The 26,747-nt window shown below is 48.9% G+C and overlaps 1 protein-coding gene across 1 annotated transcript; it reads left to right on the plus strand.

The window, feature by feature from the left end:
- Positions 1 to 780: 780 nt before the first annotated feature.
- LOC109755698 (wall-associated receptor kinase 2) lies at positions 781 to 3,544 on the plus strand. Its single transcript, XM_020314589.4, has 3 exons — positions 781 to 1,849; positions 1,948 to 2,109; positions 2,299 to 3,544. Exons 1-3 carry the CDS (start codon positions 802 to 804, stop codon positions 3,279 to 3,281), a joined length of 2,193 nt encoding a protein of 730 aa, XP_020170178.1. The 5' UTR covers positions 781 to 801; the 3' UTR covers positions 3,282 to 3,544.
- Positions 3,545 to 26,747: the final 23,203 nt, after the last annotated feature.

Consider the following 26,747-nt stretch of genomic DNA (forward strand, 5'->3'; position numbering starts at 1 on the left):
AAAACTATATTCAGAAAAGTGATTTCAATCATTTCAATAACTGATTTCAATCATTTTAAAAATTGTAATTTAAAATGAGTGAAATTAATATTTTTGATATGATTGAAATAGTAAAAATTAACCAAGAGAAGACCATCACCGAAATGACAAAAATAAACCGAAGGAACGCACGTGCTAACTAAGAGCGTTCACCGAACTAGGCCGAGCCAGAAAAGCACGCCTATTTGAGGCAGTAAAGGGCCACGAGGAGCTGTCGATTTTTAGCTACAGCGGGTGTGGCGGCAAGCCAACAACGGCGATCAGCGGCGGCTGGCGCAGTCCGCCCCTGGTTTTTCTTCTTCTCCGGCAATGATGAGTGAGTCTACCAATCATTCATCAGAGGTCGGGTTGCCAAAACCGTCAGTCATGGCTGTTCTCTTTTCAACCGAAGCTAGCTGCCCGGCTGGAGGAGCCACTCCCACTTGCAAATCAAGTCACGGGGTCAGGAAAGAAAAAGAAAAACAATCCTCGGATCCCTTTGAAAGATGATGCCGAGCAGCTGCCTCCCACTCGCTATCCAAGTTCCAAGTGATGCTCAGCGCATGCATGTGATCAAGAATACCATGCATGCGCTATTTTTTTATATATACAAAAGGCATTCAAGTGGTATACCTTTCCACTTTGGCACATACTCCACAAACCGAGTGAGCAAATCTATGAGCGGCACCAACTTGCATGGATAGATATGAATGCGTGATGCGTCCCATACGTTGCTATCTCGGCCGCATGCATATATAGAGGAGGGAAAGAAGGAAATATGCAATGCAACACACCAACCAATCGTTTATTCCACACCGTTTTGAGAATCTAGCTTCTGTAGTTAAATCATCAGCTGGTTGCCAGAAACGTCAGTCGGCAGGCGTGCATCAGCTGGTCTCAACTCTCAACATGTTGACTGCCTTCTTGCTGCTCCTGGCGGCGGCGGCGGCGGCGGCGGCAGCGGCGGCCGCCATCGAGACGCCCGAGCGCCTCGTCTCGGCTCGTGGCTGTCAGAGCAGCTGTGGCGGCGTGGACATCCCCTACCCGTTCGGCATTGGCGTCGGCGCCGGCGGCCGCGACTGCTTCCGCGAGGGCTTCGAGATCGACTGCGTCTACGACGGCCCCGTGCTCGCCAACACGTCCCTTCGGGTGGTGCGGCTGTCCGTGGACCCCGCCGAGTCGCTGGTGATGCTCCCCGTCGGGCGGATGTGCTACAACGCCACCGACCCGCGCCGCGCCGAGGAGTACAGCCACGGCGAGACGCTGATGAACAAGCACGGCGTGTACCGCTTCTCCAGCGCGCGCAACATGCTCGTCGTCCTCGGCTGCAACACCATGGGCACCATCGGGAGCGACAAGACCGCGCGCCTCGTCGACGGCTACTCCTACTACCTCGGGTGCATGAACTTCTGCAACAGCTCGGCCAGCGCGCAGGACGGCCAGTGCGCCAGCCTCGGCTGCTGCCACGTCGACATCCCGCCGGGGCTCACCCACAACTACTTCAGGTTCCGGGAGTACGACCACAGCAGCATGATGGACTACAGCCCGTGCGACTACGCCTTCCTCGTCGACCGGACCAACTACACCTTCCGGCGCTCCGACCTCCTCAGGGACACCCTCCGGACCTCGCCGGTGTGGCTGGACTGGGCCATCCGTGGCGCCGGCGGCGCCGACTCCGCCTCATTATCGTGCGCCCAAGCCAATGAGACCAAGAAGTACGCCTGCCTGAGCAACCAGAGCTACTGCGTCGACGCCACCAATGGGCCTGGCTACAACTGTAACTGCTCCGAAGGCTACGAGGGCAATGCCTACCTCGTCGACGGATGCACCAGTAAGACAGACGCCCTGCTTAACTATAATGATTTAATTTTCTTTACTGGATTATTAGTGTCCTAAATTGACAATTATTTTCTTAATTTCTGCGCACAGATATAGATGAATGTGCAGATTCAGACAAATATCCTTGCAAAGGTGTATGCAGGGACACCGAAGGATCTTACCGATGCACCTGTCCTCCGGGTTATGGAAGCGATGACCCAAAAACTCAACGCTGTGCTCCAAAGTTCCCACCTGCTGCACAGATTTGCATAGGTAACCTCAGACGAGCTACTACTTCTCAATATTAGATGTTGGATCTGAGAGTCTGAGACACGGTTATCTTCAATTTCAGTACTTGCAATCCTGTTTCAGTGCTTCCGAGTGGGATGAGTAAACTCCACTATTGACTAGAATAATAGTAGTAAGAAGTTTTCGTTTACCTTTGCTTCTTTGTGCGTGTAGGTGCGATAGGTGGTATTCTTGTCATCGCATTTGTGGCGTTCGTCATTATTATTCGAAAAGAGAAGCGGAAGACCAGAGAGTTATATGAGAAAAATGGTGGTCTTACCTTGGAGAAGGCTAAAGTCATTAAGATTTTCAAAGTGGACGAGCTCAAGCCAATTTTAAAGAGCAGCAATTTAATTGGAAAAGGTGGCTTTGGTGAAGTTTATAAGGGGGTTCTTGATAACGTACTTGTCGCAGTAAAGAAACCAATTGGTCGTAATGTGCAGGAGAACAAGCAATTTGCAAATGAAGTCATCATCCAGTCTCAAGTCATCCACAAGAACATCGTTAGGCTCATCGGTTGTTGCCTAGAAGTGGATAACCCCCTGCTAGTGTACGAGTTCATTTCCAAAGGAAGCATGCATGACATTCTTCACGAGTTTAGGGAGCCTCTCAACTTGGATGTGCGTCTAAGCATTGTCTTAGAATCAGCACATGGTCTAGCTTATATGCATTCACAAGCCCATACCAAAATCCTGCACGGTGATGTTAAACCAGCAAACATACTCTTGGATGACAACTTTGTGCCAAAGATCTCAGACTTCGGCATATCGAGGTTGATTGCAGTAGACAAGGAACACACTGCCAACGTAATTGGTGACATGAGTTATATGGATCCAGTATACCTACAAACAGGCCTCTTGACTGAGAAAAGTGATGTCTATAGTTTTGGGGTTGTCATCTTAGAGGTCATTAGCAGGAGGAAGGCCACTCATTCTGACAATAACAGCTTAGTGACGAGTTTTATCCAGTACCACAAAGAAGGAAAGAAAGCAACCGAGTTGTTTGATAAGGAAATTGCAGCAACAGGAAATTTGCAGCTTCTTGATACTCTGGCGGGAATCGCTGTGGAATGTCTTAGCCTTGATGTGGATCAAAGACCATCGATGACAGACGTTGTGGCGCGCCTTCTCACATTAAATAGATCACGTGTGTTGTAACTTTGTTTCTGGGGTTGAGTTTGAAGTTTGGAACATGTATGGACCTTTATTGTGCTCCTTCAAAGTTTGGAATGCATCAAATTTCTTCCCACAGCAAAGCCAGAGAGCATGGCAACCATCCACGTGCAGACCTTCCCTTATTGTATGAGAAGCAGGGGAGGCCACCATTAGTTTTAGAAAATGTGTACGTAGTACTGTAGGGAGTAACTGTGTGTGTTTCATGTGACTAAATGTAGTAGTACAGAATGTGTCCCAATCTGCCCCGTTCAGTTGCCCCCGATCCTTTGGGTTTGGCACCTGCTTTCCCTATGCTTTCTTTCCCCTGTCAACTTGAGAGTTACAGGTTACTCAAAATGTTGAATTGAGTGGACTAGTGGAGGCCGTGAACGTGTTTGGTCTAGGAAGGAACGTAAGTGGAAAAATCATCTATGATCAAACTGGAAGGATGTGATATAGGTGATAAATGATGCTTGCGATATTCAGATTGCAGTGAATTACCTGTCGTGGAGCTGCACGTCGAGGCGGAAGAGACACCTGTGTGCTCGATCGGCAGCAGCGCTCGCTGAGGCGGCCGGCTCCCGTGCACGAAGATGACCTTCGACGACGAATTCGGCCATGGGAGGGGAGGACGCACAAGGGGGCCGAGGTGCTTCAGTTGCTGCAAGCGGCAGCAGTGGCGGATCCAGCACAAAATGCTAGAATGGGCCCGAGGTGAGTTGGGTTGGGTCATTTTGTTTTATTTTTTCATTGTTCATAAGGTATATGGGTTGGGCCAAGATCTTTGGGTGAGCCCAGCCCCACCCTACACCCTACTACATCTGCCCCTGAGCGGCGGGAGGAGGGTGGAGACTACCAACCGGCGCCGGCGCCGCTGCGGGATCGGGAGCAAGCGTTACGGAGCCGTGGGATTTCCCTGCGCCAAAAAACCGTGGAAAAAAGTTGCATAGGACACTGGCAGGAGAAGCGGCTCGAGGTGCGCAGATTCTTACCCACTGGGTTTTGTTGCACATGTGCCTGAAAAAAACATTTCTCTCTCTATATATATGTGTGTATATATATAATATATATATTAAAGTATAAACAATAGTACAAAAATAAAAGCAAAAAAAACAGAAAACGTAAAAAAGAAGGAAAAAAGAGGTTGTGGCTTCCCGCGCTCGTGGGCCGGCCCAACTCGCTCGCCCCTTCAGCGAGTCTGAAGCCGGATGACATCAAGTGGTGATTGTCATCAAGTTTGCAGTGTGCAATAACCTAGCCTTCATTGAGCCAACGCAATCTCGAAAGGTGGTCCAACTTGAGGAAGTCAAGATCGTCATCATCTAGCTCAAGTCGACTTCGTGCAAGGCAAAGGTTTGCCCTTGATAGGTTCTCTATTTTACCGGTCTCATGATGAAGACCGGGTTATAGGATCGATTGCCGTACTATCAAGGGGGGCTCTCAAGTGAGTAGCTTGATCGTATCGTTTGTAGAGAGCTCAAACCATTGCATGCTTGCATCATCTTTCTTGGTTCTTGTTTGGTTTTCTCCTTGTGAGATTTGGAGCTTATGGTCATCTTCTTGACAAGTTCGAGTTCATCGAAAACGGAGTTCACTTGCTTCTTCTATTGCGTTTTCGGTGTTGGAGGTTTTACCGGTCTTATTCGAGAAAGGGTTCTCACCATTTTCTTATGGGCCTTTTCGAATTTCCTTATTTTGCTATTTCTTTAAATATTGTGTTAGCCCTTATCACTAGCTTTCCAACAAACTTGGTTTCGTTGATTTCGGAGTCCGTTTGCAGAAGTTGTGTTAGTTTTGGTGTCCTTATAAAAGCTGCAGCGGTACTACCGCTCGTGGGAGAGGTACTACCGCTTGGAGGGGATGTAATTTTTTACTACCGCTCTTGGGAGTGGTACTACCGCGGCTACTTCCATGGCTACTTCCGCCCCGGACCAAAAACTCGTCACAAGTCCAGCGGTGGTAGGCACGGATGTATTTTTTTAGTACCGCTCGCAAGCAGTAGTACCGCTACCCTTTGAGGTAGTACTGCTACCCCTAGCGGTAGTACCGTGAGGACGAGCGGTAGTAACGCTCTGTGCGGGCTGTGAGCATAACGGTTGGATTTTTCCCCACCTATAAAAGGTGGTCTTCTTCCCCAATGAACCTTATCCTTTGAGCTCGCGTTCTTCCCCCATTATTGACCTTCTTCGAGCTTGCTAACTCTCAGTCCCTCCATGGATTCTTACTAGTTTTTGAGGGAAAAGAGAGAGGAGATCTAGATCCACATTTCCACCAATCACTTTCTCCTCTATGTGAGGGGAAACCCTTGGATCCAGATCTTGGAGTTCTTAGTGTTCTCCTTCTTGTTCTTCATCTCATTTTCCTCCCTAGCATTAGTTGCTTCGGTGGGATTTGAGAGAGAAGGACTTGGGCACTCCGTGTGCCCTTGTCATTGCATTTGGTGCATCGGTTTGAGTTCTCCACCTGATACGTGGAAGTTACAAGTTGAGAAGCTTATTACTCTTGGGTGCTTGGTACCCTTGAGCTTGTTCCTCTTGGGTGCTTGGGCGCCCTAGACGGTTGGTGGTGTTCGGAGCTCAATCATTGTGGTGTAAAGCTTCGAGCCAGCGTCGGGCTCTCCAATTAGGTTGTGGAGATCGCCCCAAGCAATTTGACGGGTTCCGGTGACCGCCCCCAAGGGTTGCCAAAGTGTACGGGTTCGGTGACCGCCCCCAAGGGTTGCCATTTGTACGGGTTCGGTGACCGCCCTCAAGGGTCCCTTAGTGGAATCACAACATCTTGCATTGTGCGAGGGCGTGAGGAGATTACGGTGGCCCTAGTGGCTTCTTGGGGAGTATTGTGCCTCCACACCGCTCCAAACGGCGATTAGCATCCGCAAGGGTGTGAACTTCGGGATACATCATCGTCTCCGCGTGCCTCGGTTATCTCTTATCCGAGCCCTTTACTTATGCACTTTACTTTGTGATAGCCTTATTGTTTCTTGTCATATATCTTGCTATCTCATAGTTGTTATATTGCTTAGCATAAGTTCTTGGTGCACATAGGTGAGCCTAGTTGTTGTAGGTTTTGTGCTTGACAAATTAACCGCTAGGTTTATTCCGCATTTGTTCAAGCCTAAACCGTAATTATTTTAAAGCGCCTATTCACCCCCCCCTAGGCGACATCCTCGATCTTTCACCATGGAGTCTAGTTTTGCGGTACGCCACACCCCTCCTGATGAACAGGACCCCGTTTCGATCGTAGCGCTCCAACACAAGTCTGTTTCCTTCGTTTTGTGATACGCCACACCCCTCCCGATCAACAGGACCCCGTTTCGACCGTAGAAGGTCCAAGAGAAGTCCGTTTCCTCCATTTTGCGGTGCGCCAGACCCCTCCCGATGAACAGGATCCTGTTTTGACCGTGGCCGGTCGAACACAAGGTTGTTTCCTCCGTTCTGCGGTACGTCAGGCCTCGCTTCGATCGGCTGTTCCGTCCAAGCTGGTTGGCTCCCGGTTAACATGACGCAGTTTCTCCGTTCCGACCCAGCCATGTACACGAGCCCTGGCCGTACATATGCGCGAGTAGGCATTCGAGACCCCGCCTGTATGTACGTACGTGGCCGTATTTACTTTCTTGCACCCTGGCTGTACGTACGTGTACACGATATTAACGGGACTACGTGACATGCTACGTGCGTGCCTCTACTACGACACGTGCGCGCCTATACGACACGTGCCCTTCCTTACACGACCACGGTTCATCGCTGCAGCCAGCAGACAGACCGATCGTATGTACGTACACGTTCGCGACCAGAATGACAACGCTACGTACGCTTTGACCAGGTGGGTCCCGACTGTCAGGCACTTCGTTGCGTGTGAAGATGTAGCTGGTTGGTCCCAGCAGTCAGGGGGGAAACATTTTTTCCGCGAAATACGGTGGCCCGTCCGGTGGGTCCCTGCTATCAGGTGGAGGAATCATTATTTTCCACGTAATAAGGAGGCACTTCCTTGCTGCGGCCGTACATTACTCTTTCGATGAAAGTCGTTTGTTGACCACATTGACCACGCCGCGCCAAGAGCACCAAGGCGGTGGACGACAGCGAGGCCTAGCAAGGGGACGACGCGGAGCCAGGGTAGACGCGGCAGTGGATGCCCACACGGAGATGAGTATGAGGGTTCACTGGTTCGGCTTCGGTGTGAGGCTGCCGTCACCGCAGAATAACAGGGGGTGTGGGTGAGTAGAGGGATGGCCTGGCCAGCGGTGGGAGTAGTAGGGGGCGGTGAGGCCTCCGCAGCAGCACAGCCGGCCATAGGAGGTAGGAGCAGGCGGCACGACCGACGTTGGATTGGGCGGCTGGAGCAAGAAGAGCACAGGTTGAAGAAGCACTACGGCCGTTGGATGAACATCGTACGGTCACTAGAGCTAGAATCGTTCATATTGACTAAGTTGGCAAAGCCCTCCGTCCGCCTCAACTTAGTAGGCCCACAAGTCAGCCTCCCACTATGGTGGGTCCCAGCTAGAAGGGGGTATTCATTTTTTTGTGCGTAATAAGGAGGCACTTCCTTGCGTGCGAAATATAGCTGGTGGGTCCGAGCTGTCAGCGGGGGGAACATTTTTTCGCGAAATACAGAGGCCCTTCCGATGGGTCCCAGCTGTCAGGTGGAGGAATCATTATTTTGCGTGTAATAAGGAGGCATTTCCTTGTGTGCAGCCGTGGACCCAGCTGTCAGCCTCTCCACGTACAGTCCACTTCCGATGGATGTCGTTTGTTGACCATGTTGACCACGCCATGCCGAGAGCACTAGGACGGTGGACGACGGTGAGGCCTAGGAAGGGAACGACACGGAGCTGGGGAAGACTCGGTAGTGGTTGCCCATGTGGTGGGGAGTACGAGGGTTTACTGATTCGGCTGCCGTCGCCGGAAAATAACAGGAGGTGTGCTTGAGTAGAGGAATGGCCTGGCCAACAATGGAGTAGGGTGGGGTGGTGCAACCTGTGCGGCAGCACAGCCGGCCACGGTAGGCGGGAGCAGGCAGTCCCACCGGCGCTGGTTTGGGTGGCTGGAGCAAAAAGATTAGATATTGAAGAAGCAGCACGGCCGTTGGATTAAAATCCAACGGTCACTGCTGCTAGAATCATTTGTGGACTAAGTTGACAAAGCCTTTCATACACGTCAACCTAGTATACCCACAAGTCAGCCTCCAAATCTGTCCCAAATAGCATACAGCCCGAAATTTCTAGCCAGATTCAAATTAATTTAAATACTAAACATACCTTAATTTAAATCCAATGAAATTTTACCCGCACAAAAACAATGAAATTTAAAATATCAAAATCCGAAAGAAAAAAGTATTTTGGAACTAATTGCCTGTTTGCTGTATTTTTTCATTTTACAGCCCATTTCTTATTACTTCTAGCCCATTTCTTATTACTTATAGCCCATTTTCTGGGCAAGCCCGAATGCATCCCTCCTCATCTTAAAAGATTTCCGGCCCAGCAGGGCGTAGAAAAGCAAGTAGGTCTACGTTGGTTATTCTGCAAAAAACAAAATAGCTGGGCTAGCCATTTTCAGAAAGGAAAAAAACAAACTGGGCTGGTCATGTGGTAAACATATGAAATAAAAGCCTGGGCTAGATGGGCCACAACTCCCGCATAACCCAGTTGATACCCTTCTCCGTCCCGAAAAAACAAAATTACTGTGTGCGCTGCTGGGTCCCTACTGTCATCCTCACCATGTACAGTCATCTCCTTATTCCTCTCGGTTGTTGACCATATTGACAACACCAGAGGGTGGCGCCGCGGCGAGTGAACCAAGGCGGAGGACGATGGTGAGGCCTCGGACGGGAACGAACAGGAGCCGGGGAAGATGCGCATAGTTTTGGGGTGCGATGTGGCCACGATGCGTGCGCGGCTGCACAGCCAGCCGTGGGACGCGGGAGCAGGCGGTCCCGCCGGGGCTGGTTTGGCTTTGGCGGCTGGAGGAAGAAGAGATTGAAGAAACACGACAGACCTTGAATGTCAATCCAACGGTCAAGGTTGGCAAAATCGTTTGTTGACTAAGCCGACACCAAGTAGCATACTTTTTGATATATAAGAAGAAAAGAGAAGCTGGGCTCGTTCGCCTGATAACATTCCCGAAACTGCGACTGTTCGATCTTGCGCCACAACTAAAACTGCGAGGAAAATGCGTTTGTCTGCTGTCCTCCTCCCAGGGAACGTTCGGCACATAAGTGACTAGCACCCTTGGTTTTCAACCGAGAGGTCTTGCGTTCGAGTCCCAGGAACTCTCAATTTTGTCCTCCTTCCTTCCTCGCAAAAAAGAAAGAAAATCAAAGACTTGAGAAGGCGTACAAAACAAGCTAGTGTACCAGTAAAGAGACGTTGCTGAGTTTTAGAAAAAAGAGAGACGTGCTCCTGTAGCTGGTTCAAATCCAAACCTAGACTATGACTATATATGGTGCTATGCTACTCTGCAAGTAACGAAACTAACATATCCAACGTTCGCTTCTCCTCTTCTCTACTTACTCTGCCGAGCATCAGAAGCTCTGGCCGCAGCAACCATGTCCGCTGGCTGCTCGTCCACCTGCTCTTCAGTAGGCAACAACCAGATATGCGCCAAGTCGCCACCCGTACCATCGCCTGTGGGTCTCATCACACCCCCACCGGCACACGCACCGCAGCCAGTTGCTCATCGCAACCCGCTGGCATTGGTGTGGTGCCACTGCTGCAAATCACGCAGAGCCATCCATCGCGTCTCAACCACAATCCTCAACCCTGGCCGAGTCTTCTACAAATGCCTGAATCATGGGGTAATAATATGTTTAAGTGTTGTTCTGCTGCTTTAGTTGCTGATTTTTTAATAGTTTGGTTGATGATCTTCCAATTTGATTCGTGCAGAAAAGGGAAGATTCGTGTGATTTGTATTTCTGGGAAGTTGCTGATGTGGGGGAATGCAACTACGTTGATTATTTGGTTAGCCGAGGAATCCCAATACCAGTAGGTTGGGGTGTTGGACAAGTAACTGAAGGAACGGCAGAAGAGGAAGATGCAGAGCAGAAGGTTCAAGATGCAGTTCCTCTGATCATGGCCAAGCAACAGCTGTTAAACGGCCTTGACAGCAATGAGGAGATGAAAGAGCTTGTGAAGATAATGGGAAAAATCGATGTGCTTTGTAGGATGATTGTCTCTTTATTTGTAGTGTATGTAGCACTCGTGATGTATTCAGTGGCTATGCCATGAGCACTTTGCTGAAACTAGTAATGAATGAAACCTGTGTAGCAGGCTGGGCGTAGTGTTGTGAACATCTAATGATTTCTATTAACGGAAATAGGGGTATCCCCTTTTGCTCATAAATAAATAAATAGCAGAGGCCCTTTCGGTAATAAATAAATAAATTAGCAGAGGCCGTGTCGGGTCAGCTTTGTTCCCATTTGAAGACGTCGGGCAAATTGCAGTCCAATAGCAAACTATGTCATCAAATTCAAGTTTCATAGCCAAATATGAGTACAGCTAAACAACAATGTCATCATGTTTAAGTCGTCATACAATCACCAAACATAAATCAACATACATAACAAGTGATGTTCTCACAGCAAAATACTAAACAACACATTCATCAGGTTTCAGTTGTCATAGCAAACACAATTTCACATAGTAGATAAAAAAACGTCTTCTCACAGGCAATACGACAAAAGCAATCTAATCATCATCCACAGCAGCAGCGTCAACATCTTCGCCATGTGTATCACTCTGAATCATAATTCCCCACAATGTCATCTTCTTCTTTATCCTCAATGTCCTCGAATGTTGGCTTCTTCTTGATCAACTCTTGTATGTCCATAGCACGACAGGCAATCTTTTCGCCAGCGTCATTGACGTGATGGTTCTCAAAGATATTAGGAACATCTATGGAATCTTGTACATCAGGAGCAGTGTAAGCATCATCTTGTTGTGCAACTTCATTAAACGAATTCCTCTGCTCAAACCTTTGCAATACTCTCTAGTCATCGCTATGTGCAAATATGTCTTCCAAGAAAAATATATGTATTGCTTGATTTGCCAAAATAAAAGGCTCGTTGGTCTGGCATGCCGCCTTGACATTGATGGATTTGAAATAATCATCAGCTCTGGGTTTAGCGATACTGGAAAACAGGTTATACCAACGACAACCCAACAGAACCACACACCGATGATCCCCGAAACTAGAGATATACTGCAACTGAACAATGTCTGTTATGTTAGCATACATTTCAGTTGTCTCTCTACCGTATGTATCCGTGCTCATGATGGCACTGTTTTGTGTCTTCCTGCCTTCGTCGCGTGCAAGGGTGTTGTAGCGCACATCTCCAACAAGGCATGATTCATAATGTCTTACCCGAGTATCAGGACCCATTGCTAGTGCGTAAAGGGCATCATCAACTGCCTGCCCATCCTCCTGCATCTTCTTAACTTATGGTTAGAAAATAGACAAGCTGATCATCTTGTGTACTCAATATATTAAAAAAACTGGCAGTGCAATTCAAAAGCTTACATGGCTCTTGAACCATTTCGCAAATCCTGCCATAACGAGTTTGTCAATGTTTCTTGGAGTTTGCGGTAGTAACTCCTTTTTGTAGATGCTGCACAACATAGTGATCACGTCAAACATCTAAATATATAAGAATGTGCTGCAAGTTTAGTAGATTACGATGTATAAGCTGCAGTACTTAGCACTTACTTGATATAAGGTAGTATCTCAGGACAGTTATTCAACACATACCAAACCATTTTGTCCAAATCTTTAGGTTTGTCCTCTTGTCGACTCTTCCCTGTAACTCGAACAGAATAATCGAAAACATTGAGCCCGGGATTGTCTTCACCCACCTCTTTGCTAAGCTGATCAGCTTTTCAATGTATTTTGAGTAGAATGTCAACACTTCTGTAGCAATGTAGGCCTCTGCAATCAAACTCCAGCTTCGAAGCTGGAGTGCTTTAGCCCTTTTTTAAGCAAGAATCACCGTCTTGACCCTCGGGTCTAGCTCTGTTCCTAACATAGCCCTTGAAAGTGCCTAGCCGACTTTCAATAGGGTACATCCAACCATACTGTACTGGACCCCTAAGTAGTGCCTCATTAGGTAGATGAACAGCCAAATGCACCATCACATCAAAGAAGGCTGGAGGATATATCTTCTCAAGGTCGCATAGGATAGTTGGTATCTCGTCTCTAAGACGCTCCAAAGCATCTATCCTAATATTTCTACTACAGAGTTCCCTGAAGAATTGTCCCAACTCTGCAACTGCTCTCTATAAGTCAGGGCGGCCCAATCCTCTAAGGATAACAGGTAAAACCCTTTGAAGTAGGATGTGGCAGTCATGAGTTTTCAACCCTTGTACCTTGTTTCCATCTGCACTGACTCTCCTTTCAGGGTTGGAAGCAAATCCATGTGGCAATCTCACAGGACCTCACATAATTCTTTTCTTTTTACCATGTCCAAGACGTACACAGCTGGTGCCATATCCCGTGGTTTACCTTCATCTTCCACCTGCAAATCCTTTCTGATACCTAGGTGTGTCAAATCAATCCTAGATTTTAAGGTATCTTTCGTCTTGCCTTCAATATTAAGAAGTGTGCCGATAATGATGTCACATATATTTTTCTCGATGTGCATCATATCAAGATTATGCCGCAGATCAAATCTTTCCAATACTCCAACTCCCACAAAGTGGACCTGCGGGTAAACAATAATCTCTCTTCTGCCCTGCCACACTTCCTTTTCCCGCTACAATTACCAGGATGGTTTCCCGGTGTAATATGCCTGACCTTCTCTAATTCCACTTGCAACTCATCGGTGGTGAGCCTCTTTGGTGCATCACGTTTTCATGATTTGCATTGGACACATGTCTTCGGTATTTTGTAGGACGCGGCTCGTCCTTGGCAAGGAAATGGCGGTGTCCAATGAAACAGATCTTGCTAAGTATTGCGTATAACAGCGGAATCCTGTCACAGCGAACACATGCATTGTAACCATGTGTCGTTTGCCCTGACATAGTGCCCAAAGCCGGATAATCATGGATGCACCAAATTATAACAGCATGCAGAAAGAAATCAGCTGGTTGGATGCTATATAGGTCTCGAGTGAGAACACCCCTCCATAGCTGTTGAAGTTCCTCCACAAGAGGCTCCATGAATAAATCAAAATCCTTTCCAGGACTTTTTGGACATGGGATGAGCAAGGCCATCATGTAGTTTGATTCTTTGGTGCAGACATTTGGAGGCATGTTGTAAGGGATAACAAGCACTGGCCACATGCTATATGTGGCGCTCTGGTGGCCAAATGGGTTAAATCCATCTGAAGCTAAGCCAAGTCTAATGTTTCTCGGGTCAGCAGCAAACTTTTTGTGCTTCTGATTGAAGCTTTTCCAATCACTACCATGAGATGGATGGCTCATTACATTCTGATCTCTGTACTCCTGGTTCCTAGAATGCCACAGTACATCCTCTCTTGTTTCAGCATCATGAAACAACCTCTGCAATCTTCGTATAATTGGAAAATGTCTCAGAACATTATGAGGAATCCTCTTCACAGCATCGCCATCTTTCCATCTTGATGATTTGCATTTCGGGCATTCACTTAAGTTGGCATAATCCTTCCGGAACAGAACACAATTATTCTTACAAACATGGATCATATCATATCCAATTCCAACTGCACGAAGGAAATTCTTCATTTTACTGTAGGTGTGTGGCAGCTCAGACGCATCTAGGAAAGATTTGCGGAAAGCAGCCAACATCGCATCAAATGATTTGTTTGGTCATCCGCTTAGATCTCTTCACCTGAAGAAAGGTGACCATAGCTGAGAATATTGACAGCTTATTTCCTGGGGTGACAGCCACGTTGCATTGTTTCAACATGCGGGCCCACCGTCTTTCTTCTGCAGGTGAAACTTCACGAAATGCACGAGCATTTTGTAGGATTGTTTCAATGTTGGTCAAACTCACTGGCTCCGCCACCACCACCTCCTCCTCCTCTTCCACCTGAGCATCAGGCAGATCAAGATGGTGATTTGCTGCTTCCACATAGTCAGTAACATTGACGTTCACAGCTTCACCACGATGAACCCACCTAGTATATGTGACCAACATCCCATACAAGTGTAGATGATTTTGCACTGTTAACTGGGGTGTTGTAACTGAATTCATACAACTACTACACGGGTAGAGCACATCTAATTTCGGACCACCATACTCAGCTCTGATAAAGTTCATGAAGTTTTCAACCCCGTCGACATATGCAGTGGAGAATCTTCGACCCGAAGTTATCCAAGTCCTGTCCATCTGTTAGACATACAAATTAGTTCTTCTACTAGATATCTGTGACGCCCCGATTTGACCGTACACTAATCATGCACGCAAATGTGTACGATCAAGATCAGGGACTCACGGGAAGATATCACAACACAACTCTAAAACATAAATAAGTCATACAAGCATCATAATACAAGCCAGGGGCCTCGAGGGCTCGAATACAAGTGCTCGATCACAGACGAGTCAGCGGAAGCAACAATATCTGAGTACAGACATAAGTTAAACAAGTTTTCCTTAAGAAGGCTAACACAAAAGTAGCAACGATCGAAAAGGCAAGGCCTCCTGCCTGGGACCCTCCTAAATACTCCTGGTCGTCGTCAGCGGGCTGCACGTAGTAGTAGGCACCTCCAGTGTCGTAGGAGTCGTCGTCGACGGTGGCGTCTGGCTCCTGGACTCCAGCATCTGGTTGCGACAACCAGGTAGAAAGAAAAGGGGAAAAAGAGGGAGAGAAGCAACCGTGAGTACTCATCCAAAGTACTCGCAAGCAAGGAGCTACACTACATATGCATGGGTATATGTGTAAAGGGCCATATTAGTGGACTGAACTGCAGAACGCCAGAATAAGAGGGGGATAGCTAGTTCTGTCGAAGACTACGCTTCTGGCAGCCTCCATCTTGCAGCAAGTAGAAGAGAGTAGATTGACGTCCTCCAAGTAGCATCGCATAGCATAATCCTACCCGGCGATCCCCTCCTCGTCGCCCTGTTAGAGAGCGGTCACCGGGTTGTATCTGGCACTTGGAAGGGTGTATTTTATTCAGTATCTGGTTCTAGTTGTCATAAGGTCAAGGTAGAACTCTGGGTCGTCCTTTTACCGAGGGACACGGCTATTCGAATAGATAAACTTCCCTGCAGGGGTGCACCAAATAACCCAACACGCTCGATCCCATTTGGCCGGACACACTTTTCTGGGTCATGCCCGGCCTCGAAAGATCAACACATCGCAGCCCCACCTAGGCTCTACAGAGAGGTCAACACGCCTGTCTAAATCCTATGCGCGCAGGGGTCTGGGCCCATCGCCCATTGCACACCTGCACGTTGCGAGGGCGGCCGGAAGCAGACCTAGCCTAGTGGTGTTCCAGTCCAATCCGGCGCGCGCCGCTCCGTCGCTGACGTCAAAAGAGCTTCGGCTGATACCACGACGTCGAGTGCCCATAACTGTTCCCGCGTAGCTGGTTAGTGCGTATAGACCAAATGGCCAGACTCAGATCAAATACCAAGAACTCGTTAAGCTTGTTATGTCGAAGTAACCGCGGACGCCGTCCAGGGCCAGGCCCACCGCCCAAGTGATCACGGCCCGATAGTATAGCACAGCAGACGGACAAGAATGTAGGGCCACTGATGGAAAACTAGCATCCTATACTAAGCATGTAGGATTGCAGGTAAAGGTAACAACACTAGAAGCAAGGGCAGGCTATGCATCAGTATAGGATTAACGGAAAGCAGTAACATGCTACACTACTCTAATGCAAGCTGTATAGAGAAGAATAGGCGATATCTGGTGATCAAGGGGGGGCGGGCTTGTCTGGTTGCTTTGGCAAGTAGGAGGGGTCGTCAACTCCGTAGTCGAACTGGGCAGCAGCAGTGCCGGTCTCGTAGTCTACCGGAGAGAAGAGGGGGAAGAAACAGTAAATACAATGCAAACATAAGCATGACTATGCGTGACATGATAATGAGCAGTGCTAGGTGTGCCCTAACGCGACAGTAGGTGGTACCGGCGAAGGGGGGGAACATCCGGGAAAGTATTCCCGATGTTTCGCGTTTTCGGACAAACGGACCGGAGGGGGAAAGTTGCGAGTTCGATAGGTTAGGGATGTGTGGTGGACGAACGGGCTGCGCATCCAGATTCGTCTCGTCGTTCTAAGCAACTTTCATGTACAAAGTATTTCCATCCGAGTTACGGATTACAAGATATGATTTTCAAAAGAATTTATTAATTTCTGGAATTTAATTAATTATTTAATATATACATTATCCGAAACAGTGTTGCGATGACATCAGCATGACATCATGCTGACGTCAGCAGTCATCTGACACGTGGGTCCCACCTGTCATAGACTGATTAGGGCAATTAGGGTTAACTAATTAATTAACTAATAATTAAACTAATTAATTAAAATAGATTAATCTAAACAGGGTTAATTAACTAATTAATTAATTATTTTTATTTTTATTTTCTTTATTTATTTATTAATTTTTATTAATTAATTTATTATTTTTATTATTTATATTTTTTCTATTATTATTATTATTATTTTAAATCATATTATTTTATTTTATTTTTTCGTTCTGGGTGTAGGGGCCCATGTGTCATAGGCCCTGGGGGCCTTATCGGGCACACGGGCGCGGGTGGGCGCCGGAACGTGCGGGTGCGGGCGCCCGAACTGGACGCAGCCAGTCGGGGCCACGGCGAGGGGAAAAAGGCCGGCGCGGCACCGGCGAGGCCACGGCGACGCCACAGGGGATGAGCAGGGCGGCGGCCGGCGTGGAGCTCCGGCGGGAGGTAGAGGCGAGCACTTGGGCGGCGCCGGAGGGCGCGGGAAGCGACGGTCGACGGCAGGCGGGGCACAGCCGCGCGTGGAGGGGGGAGTGGCCGTGGCCGAGCCACTCGGGCACGACCCCGACGCTCTGGTCGCGGCGGTGGCTAGGACCAGCAGGGAGGCGAGCGGGGCAGGTGCTGGAGGGGGGCCGGAGTGGCCAGAGTGGCGCGGCGCGCGCGTGCGGCGGTAGCGACCGCGGTGACGAGCGCGAGCGCGCGCGCAGGCGGGGTCGCGCGAGGGGGAGAGAGGGAGGGGGGCGCGCGGAGACGAGCGCGGCCGAGCGCGCGCGGGGGCGCGGCGACCGCGGCGAGCAGGGGAAGGGACGAGCACGGGGCGAGGGAGAGAGAGGAGGGGCGCGGCTCACGGTGGCCGTAGGGGAGTGGCAGCGGGGCTCGAGGTGGGGGACGGGGACGACGGCGACGTGGGAGCAGGCCGGTGGGGGGGAGGAAGCAGGCCGGCGTAGGAGCTTCGACGTGGCGGCGTGGTCTCCTGGCGACGACGGGCAACGGCGTCGGTGGCCTCCTCCTCTCGATCCCGATCCAATCGGGGGAGAGGGGGGAGGAGATATTTTCATGGGGGGGGAGTGGGGGTGTCGGTGGAGTGGGTGGGGTGGTGAGTGGATAAGGTAATGGGTGGGTTGGCCGGCTGGGCCTCGGGGTTGGCCCAGTTGGGCCACGGCCCAGGGGTTTCCTCCTTCTCCTTTTTTTCTGTTTGTTTTCTCTTTTGTATTTTCTTTCTTTTATTTATTTTCTTTTCTGCTTTATTTCAATTTAAAATATTTAGGCATTCTCTAAAAATGTGTTTACTTCACCATAATTAACTATGCCTTATTTGGCATCTCCCGAACATTTTTGTTTTAAATTTTGAAAAACTTTTATTGTCGACATTAATTTAAATTTGAATTTTGAAACGGTTGGACCTAACGGTAGATTAGCAACAATAACTGTGGTGACGTGGCACCATTAGCGTGGGATTACTGTAGCTTGATTATCCGGGCGTTACAAAACTCCTCCACTACAAGAAATCTCGTCCCAAGATTTAGGAGGTAGAAGGAAAAAGGGCGGGGTATTCATCACGTAGGCGATCCTCGCATTCCCAAGTGGCTTCATCTTCAGAATGGTGCGACCACTGGACTTTGAGGAACTTGATCGCCTTCTGACGTGTGCGGCGTTCAGCTTGGTCAAGAATGCGGACCGGATGCTCCTTATAGGAGAGGTCCTGCTGCAATTCGAACACTTCATGATCCACTGCTCGGATTGGGTCCTTGAAGCAACGGCGGAGCTGTGACACATGGAACACATCGTGAACCTGAGAAAGGTTCGGCGGAAGCTCCAGTTGGTATGCCACTTTTCCACGCCTTTCGAGAATAGTGAATGGGCCAATATATCGAGGAGCTAGTTTTCCCTTGATTGCAAAGCGGTGAGCACCCTTCATTGGTGTGACTCGAAGATAAGCCTTTTCGCTAGGTTGATAGACCATGTCTTTATGATGACGGTCATACTGACTCTTCTGACGTGACTGAGCAGTCTTGAGATTCTCACGAATAATGCGGACTTGTTCTTCGGCGTGTTGGATAATATCCGGACTGAAGAGTGGACGTTCCCCAGTTTCTGACCAGTTCAGAGGGGTTCGGCACTTTCGTCCATATAACACTTCGAAGGGGGCCATCTTCAGACTAGCTTGATAGCTATTATTATAAGAGAACTCAGCATACGGAAGAGATTCCTCCCATTTCTTGCCAAAGGAAATAACACAAGCTCGAAGCATGTCTTCGAGAACTTGGTTGACGCGTTCAACTTGCCCTTGCGACCGAGGATGAAATGCAGTACTGAATGACAGATGAGTTCCCATAGCTTCTTGGAAACTTGCCCAGAATCTTGAAGTGAATAAGCTGCCACGGTGTGAGCTGATAACCAATGGAATACCGTGGAGTGAAACAATCCTGGACATATAGAGCGTTGCCAGCTGACTAGCAGTGGTCGTTTCTTTGACCGCCAGGAAATGTGCAACTTTGGAAAGCCGGTCAATGACGACAAGAATAGCATCATTACCTTTCTGTGATTTGGGAAATCCAGTGACGAAGTCCATCTCAACATGGTCCCATTTCCATTCAGGAATAGAGATATGTTGCAGAGTTCCAGCAGGCATTTGATGTTCTGCTTTGATACGACGGCAAACGTCACACTCAGCAACATAACGAGCAATGTCTTGCTTCATATTAGACCACCAGAATCTCTGACGGATGTCTTGGTACATCTTTGTACTACCAGGATGGATACATAGAGGCGTATCATGAGCTTCTTTCATAACTTCCTGAGTCATATCCAGGTTTTTCTCTGCACATGGCACCACTAGGCGGCCCTTGAAGTATAAAGTGCCATCTTCAGCAATAGTGAAGAATGAGGGCTTTCCTTCTGTGAGGTAGCGCTTAATCTTGTGGGCTTCAGAGTCATACTTCTGTAGCCTTTTGATGTTGTCCACGAGATCTGGTTTAGCAACTAGGGTATTGAGGGAACCCTGGGTAACAACATGGAGGTTCATCTTGCCAAACTCCTTAGGAGGAGGAGCTAGTGCACCCGGAGGAACAATATGGAGGTTTAGCTTCCTGAATTCTTCAACAAGCGAGGGCTGAACTTTGTGAACCTGGAGGTGGTTGCAGTAAGACTTGCGGCTCAAGGCATCAGCCATTACATTAGCCTTGCCTGGCATATAGGAAATACCCAAGTCAAAGTCTGCAAAAAGCTCCATCCATCTCTGCTGATGGAGGTTCAGGTCTGGCTGAGTAAACAGATACTTCAGACTTTGGTGGTCAGTGAAGATCTCGCAACGATTACCGAGAAGGTAATGCCGCCACTGCTTCAGCGCATGAATGACAGCAGCAAGTTCGAGGTCGTGAACTGGGTAGTTCTCTTCATGAGGGCGCAATTGTCGAGAGGCATAAGCAATCACTTTGCGGTCTTGCATTAGGACACAGCCTAATCCTTGACGGGAAGCGTGGTAGTAAATGACGAAGTCCTTCTTAGTATCAGGTGGAGCTAGAACTGGGGCAGAAGTCAACTTGTCTTTGAGTGCCTGGAAACTTTCCTGACATTTGTCTGTCCATTGGAACTTGACGCCCTTATGCAACAGGTTAGTCAGAGGCCTGGCGATCTTGGAGAAGTTCTCGACGAATCGACGGCAATAGCTGGCGAGACCGAGAAAACTTCTGACTTGCTTAACGTTCTTGGGAGGAGTCCAATCAAGGATAGCCTGGACTCGTTCAGGGTTGACAGCAATACCATCCTTAGAGATGACATGCCCAAGATAGGTTACTTCCGGTAGCCAGAATTCACATTTGGAGAACTTGGCATATAGTTGATGCTCTCGTAGCTTTTCCAGCACAAGTCGAAGATGTTCAGCATGTTCTTCTTCGTTCTTGGAAAATACCAGGATATCATCCAGATAAACCACGACGAACTTGTCGAGGTAATCCATGAATATATAGTTCATCAGACGAGAGAAGGTGGCTGGAGCATTGGTTAAACCAAAAGACATGACGGTGTACTCGTATGAACCATATCGAGTCACGAAGGCGGTATTTGGGATATCCTCTTCGCGAACACGGATCTGGTGGTAACCCAACCTCAAGTCGAGCTTAGAGAACACTGACGAACCCGCCAGTTGGTCATACAGATCATTGATCCGAGGAAGAGGGTATTTATTCTGAATGGTAGCTTGGTTTATAGGACGGTAGTCTTGAACTAATCGGTTTGTCCCATCCTTCTTCTTGACAAAGAGAGAAGGTGCTCCCCAAGGAGAGCAACATGGGCGAATGAATCCTTTGCGAAGAGAATTGTCGATTTCCTCCTTAAGCTCAAGGAGTTCATGCGGCGGCATCTTGTAGGGTCGCTTGGCTATAGGAGTGGTGCCTGGTTTCAAGTCGATGATGAATTCGACAGCTCTAGCAGGGGGAATCCCTGGAAGTTCTTCAGGAAAGACGTCGAGGAATTCACGCACGACGGGAATGTTTTCAATGCCCTCGAGTGGTGCAACGTTCAATGCATTCAATGCATAGAGCCTTGCCTCGGCATTTTGCACCAGATGGGCTTGGTAAGTAACTATTTCATCTGAAGGGTGTAGCAGATGGACGGTCTTAGTGGTGCAAATGATTGAAGCAGTATGCGCTTTTAACCAATTCATTCCCAGAATGAGATCAATGCTACAGGACTTCAGTACGATGGGAGAGACAAGAAATTCCAGTCCTTCGATTTCAACGGGGACGTCGTTGCAAATCATGGAGGTTCGACATTGGCCCGCAGGGGTGTGTACTAATAGTGAAGCATTCATGTCTTCGCTTCTAATGCCATGCATGAATGCAAAATCTTCTGACATGAATGAATGTGATGCACCTGTATCAAATAAAACGGATGTTGCTACTGAATTTACGAGGAGTGTACCCATCACAGTAGCAGGCTGGTCTTGAGCTTCGTTGAGATCAACGTGGTTGGCATGAACGCGACCATAAGACTTGGCCTTGTTGCTGCGGGGCTGGTTGCTTCCATGGCCAGTTGCTGGAAGGGCCAGTTGATTCTGGTTCTGGTTGCATTCTCTAGCACGGTGTCCTGGTTGACCACACCTGAAGGACAGACCATTATTGGGAGTGGGAACAGGAGCTTGGGGTGGTGGAGCTGGAAGTCTTGACTGCCTAGATGGTGGTGGGGGCAGACGAGGTGCAGCATAGGTCTGCCTTGGGGCAGATGCATTTGGACGGTACATGTTGTTCGGGATCCATATCTTACACTTCTGTGAGGGCGGGCCCGAAGATGAGCCCGTGTCACGGTTGCGCCTGTGAGAGCTCTGGTATTCCTGCAGACCAGTTTCGACATTGATGGCCTTGTTCACCAAGGTGGCGAAATCAGCAAAGTCATGCACTAGAAGTGCGAGCTTGATGTCAGCTTGAAGGCCATCACGGAACTTCTCCTGTCTGCGTGCATCAGTTTCTATGTCCTCTTCAGCATAGCGAGACAAGTCCAGAAACTCCCGCTGATAAGCTTCAACAGTTTTGTTGCCTTGGGTGAGGTTGCGGAACTCACGCTTCTTCCGGTCCATGACTCCCTGAGGAATGAAGCGGGCACGGAAAGAAGCTTGGAAGTCTGGCTAGGTGATGATTGTTCCAGCTGGCAGAGTACGCCTGTGGCTGTCCCACCATTGAGCTGCGGGTCCCTTTAGGAAGAAGGAAGTAAAGGTGACATAGCTGGCAGGAGCTACATCGGCAGACTCCATCTCATAGGTGATGTCACGGAGCCAGTGATCAGCATCCAGAGGCTGAGTTGAGCTGCGGTACACAGTTGGATTGAGGCGCATGAAATCCTGCAGAGTTACTGGGGTTGGTTGCTGGTCCATATTGGGGCGAGGAAATTGAGCCATCATATTTTCTATGAATTGGTGGTTCAGTTCGAACTGTTGGATCATACCAGCCATGTACTCAGGTGGTGGTGGGGCATTGCCACCACTATCACAACCACCTGGTCTAACCATCCCGCTAATATATAACAGGGGTAGTTCAGCATTGAGAAATTTGCAAAGACAAGAATCATTCATGATGAAACATGCATAATGAAAGGAGCACGATAGCTACTACATAGTAGTCGGCATAACTTACAAAAGGGGTCATGCGTAGAGTTCAGTACACAGAGTTCAGTACATAGACTAAAACAATATAGGCGGCTCACAGGCTCGCGGAAAATGCAGCCAATACTAATAAGCAAGACTACATCAGTCCCGGGAGGAACTGTGGAGGTAATCGTAGCCCGACAGCTGGTAGTGAGGCAACGGATAGCCCTCCACGTCAGCAGACTGGGGGCCGCGGATACTCAGGTGTAGAGCCCGACGCTCAGGTGGCAGAAGAGGACCAAGTGCGGGAGAGTAGCCTCCCACCTCTGGCCAACCGACACCGTGGGGCATCACGGTCCTGGCTGGGTAGATCGCAGTACGCGGTAGCTGTCCAGATCGGACAAAGGGGTGCAGCAGCGTCAGAGCACGGTAAAGGTGCTGACGGGTGGTGTACATCTCGTGGCGAAGAGCTCGGTTAGCTCGATCCAGCCCATCAGCATGCAGAACCAGGTTCTGATGGTAGAAGGGCTCTCGGGTGACAGTGGAGTAGGCAGCAGTATAGTATCCCTCCGCACCAACATCAGATGCGATAGCAATGTGCCTGAAAGGGGAGATGTCCAACTCCTGATACTCTCGACGAAGATGTGTCAGAGCAGCATAGGCAGCATCGTGGACAGCCATATCGATGGTCACACCAACACCATGAGCGGTGTGCAGCACAGTAGTGGAGTCATACTCCCGCGAGTAGAGGTGGACGATGGCACGGTACTGCTCCTGGTTAAAGTCCTGGTACTCCTCGTAGACGGTGTACTCAGGGTGCCAGCGATAACCCAGATAGGTCATCATCTCATCTAGCACAGCCGGTGATCCCGAGGCACCAATGGCCGTCGTGTGGCGCACGACCTGCCTCGTGGGTTCCATCTGAAAGCAAAGATGTTTCAAAGGAGTCAAATGACAGTGTGTGAATTGTTCAAAATACTATTCTAAGAAACAACTATGGCTTATCCAACTTTGGGGTGAATGCGGTCACGGGATCCTAGTGTTACAGTTAGTAAATTCGTTTAACCCGAGTAGAAGAGAGTTCAGAGTCCCAGAGTAAAGGTCGAGGAGTAAAAGATCCTAGTACCACCCAATGGCGACGTGGGCCCGTAAGACACACAACCATGTTAGTAAAAGTTTTCTAATGTCTAGACTCGACTTCAGCCAAGGAGTGTGGAAAGGGGGATTCCTACAGGCAGTCGGCTCTAGTACCAACTTGTGACGCCCCCGATTTGACCGTACACTAATCATGCACGCAAATGTGTACGATCAAGATCAGGGACTCACGGGAAGATATCACAACACAACTCTAAAACATAAATAAGTCATACAAGCATCATAATACAAGCCAGGGGCCTCGAGGGCTCGAATACAAGTGCTCGATCACAGACGAGTCAGCGGAAGCAACAATATCTGAGTACAGACATAAGTTAAACAAGTTTGCCTTAAGAAGGCTAACACAAAAGTAGCAACGATCGAAAAGGAAAGGCCTCCTGCCTGGGACCCTCCTAACTACTCCTGGTCGTCGTCAGCGGGCTGCACGTAGTAGTAGGCACCTCCAGTGTCGTAGGAGTCGTCGTCGACGGTGGCGTCTGGCTCCTGGACTCCAGCATCTGGTTGCGACAACCAGGTAGAAAGAAAAGGGGAAAAAGAGGGAGAGAAGCAACCGTGAGTACTCATCCAAAGTACTCGCAAGCAAGGAGCTACACTACATATGCATGGGTATATGTGTAAAGGGCCATATCAGTGGACTGAACTGCAGAACGCCAGAATAAGAGGGGGATAGCTAGTCGTGTCGAAGACTACGCTTCTGGCAGCCTCCATCTTGCAGCAAGTAGAAGAGAGTAGATTGACGTCCTCCAAGTAGCATCGCATAGCATAATCCTACCCGGCGATCCCCTCCTCGTCGCCCTGTTAGAGAGCGATCACCGGGTTGTATCTGGCACTTGGAAGGGTGTATTTTATTCAGTATCCGGTTCTAGTTGTCATAAGGTCAAGGTACAACTCCGGGTCGTCCTTTTACCGAGGGACACGGCTATTCGAATAGATAAACTTCCCTGCAGGGGTGCACCAAATAACCAACACGCTCGATCCCATTTGGCCGGACACACTTTTCTGGGTCATGCCCGGCCTCGAAATATCAACACGTCGCAGCCCCACCTAGGCTCTACAGAGAGGTCAACACGCCGGTCTAAATCCTATGCGCGCAGGGGTCTGGGCCCATCGCCCATTGCACACCTGCAGGTTGCGAGGGCGGCCGGAAGCAGACCTAGCCTAGTGGCGTTCCAGTCCAATCCGGCGTGCGCCGCTCCGTCGCTGACGTCAAAAGAGCTTCGGCTGATACCACGACGTCGAGTGCCCATAAATGTTCCCGCGTAGCTGGTTAGTGCGTATAGACCAAATGGCCAGACTCAGATCAAATACCAACAACTCGTTAAGCGTGTTATGTCGAAGTAACCGCGGACGCCGTCCAGGGCCAGGCCCACCTCTCACCTAGGCGGTCTCAACCTGCCCTGTCGCTCCGCCACAAAGATCCACTTGCGGGTACTCCTACGAGCCGACCCGACTTTTGTTACCACAGGTATCATGTATAGAGTATATAAGTATATACCCGTGATCACCGCCCAAGTGATCACGGCCCGATAGTATAGCACAGCAGACGGACAAGAATGTAGGGCCACTGATGGAAAACTAGCATCCTATACTAAGCATGTAGGATTGCAGGTAAAGGTAACAAAAGTAGAAGCAAGGGCAGGCTATGCATCAGTATAGGATTAACGGAAAGCAGTAACATGCTACACTACTCTAATGCAAGCAGTATAGAGAAGAATAGGCAATATCTGGTGATCAAGGGGGGGCTTGCCTGGTTGCTCTGGCAAGTAGGAGGGGTCGTCAACTTCGTAGTCGAACTGGGCAGCAGCAGTGTCGGTCTCGTAGTCTACCGGAGAGAAGAGGGGGAAGAAACAGTAAATACAATGCAAACATAAGCATGACGATGCGTGACATGACAATGAGCAGTGCTAGGTGTGCCCTAACGCGACAATAGGTGGTACTGGCGAAGGGGGGGAACATCCGGGAAAGTATTCCCGATGTTTCGCGTTTTCGGACAGACGGACCGGAGGGGGAAAGTTGCGAGTTCGATAGGTTAGGGATGTGTGGTGGACGAACGGGCTGCGCATCCGGATTCGTCTCGTCGTTCTGAGCAACTTTCATGTACAAAGTATTTCCATCCGAGTTATGGATTAAAAGATATGATTTTCAAAAGAATTTATTAATTTCTGGAATTCAATTAATTATTTAATATATACATTATCCGAAACAGTGTTGCGATGACATCAGCATGACATCATGCTGACGTCAGCAGTCATCTGACACGTGGGTCCCACCTGTCATAGACTGATTAGGGCAATTATGGTTAACTAATTAATTAACTAATAATTAAACTAATTAATTAAAATAGATTAATCTAAACAGGATTAATTAAATAATTAATTAACTAATTAATTAATTATTTTATTTTTATTTTCTTTATTTATTAATTAATTTTTATTAATTAAATTATTATTTTTATTTTTATTTTATTTATTTATTTATTAATTTTTATTATTTATATTTTTCTATTATTATTATTATTATTTTTAAATCATATTATTTTATTTTATTTTTTTCGTTCTGGGTGTAGGGGCCCATGTGTCATAGGCCCTGGCGGCCTTATCGGGCACACGGGCGCGGGTGGGCGCCGGAACGTGCGGGTGCGGGCGCCAGAACTGGACGCAGCCAGTCGGGGCCACGGCGAGGGGAAAAAGGCCGGCGAGGGCAAGGCGAGGCCACATGGGATGAGCAGGGCGGCGGCCGGCGTGGAGCTCCGGAGGGAGGTAGAGGCGAGCACTGGGCGGCGCCGGAGGGCGCGGGAAGCGACGGTCGACGGCAGGCGGGGCACAGCCGCGCGTGGAGGGGGGAGTGGCCGTGGCCGAGCC

This window comes from Aegilops tauschii, chromosome 1, assembly GCF_002575655.3.
Source record: "Aegilops tauschii subsp. strangulata cultivar AL8/78 chromosome 1, Aet v6.0, whole genome shotgun sequence".
NCBI lineage: Eukaryota > Viridiplantae > Streptophyta > Magnoliopsida > Poales > Poaceae > Aegilops > Aegilops tauschii.

What these genes read in the sequence shown, in the direction of transcription:
- LOC109755698 (XM_020314589.4), top strand. Translation starts at nt 802, where the DNA reads ATGCAACACACCAACCAATCGTTTATTCCACACCGTTTTGAGAATCTA. An exon ending in CCTCGTCGACGGATGCACCA is followed by an intron (nt 1,850 to 1,947) that starts GTAAGACAGACG and finishes TTCTGCGCACAG; the next exon opens with ATATAGATGAATGTGCAGAT. An exon ending in TGCTGCACAGATTTGCATAG is followed by an intron (nt 2,110 to 2,298) that starts GTAACCTCAGAC and finishes TTGTGCGTGTAG; the next exon opens with GTGCGATAGGTGGTATTCTT.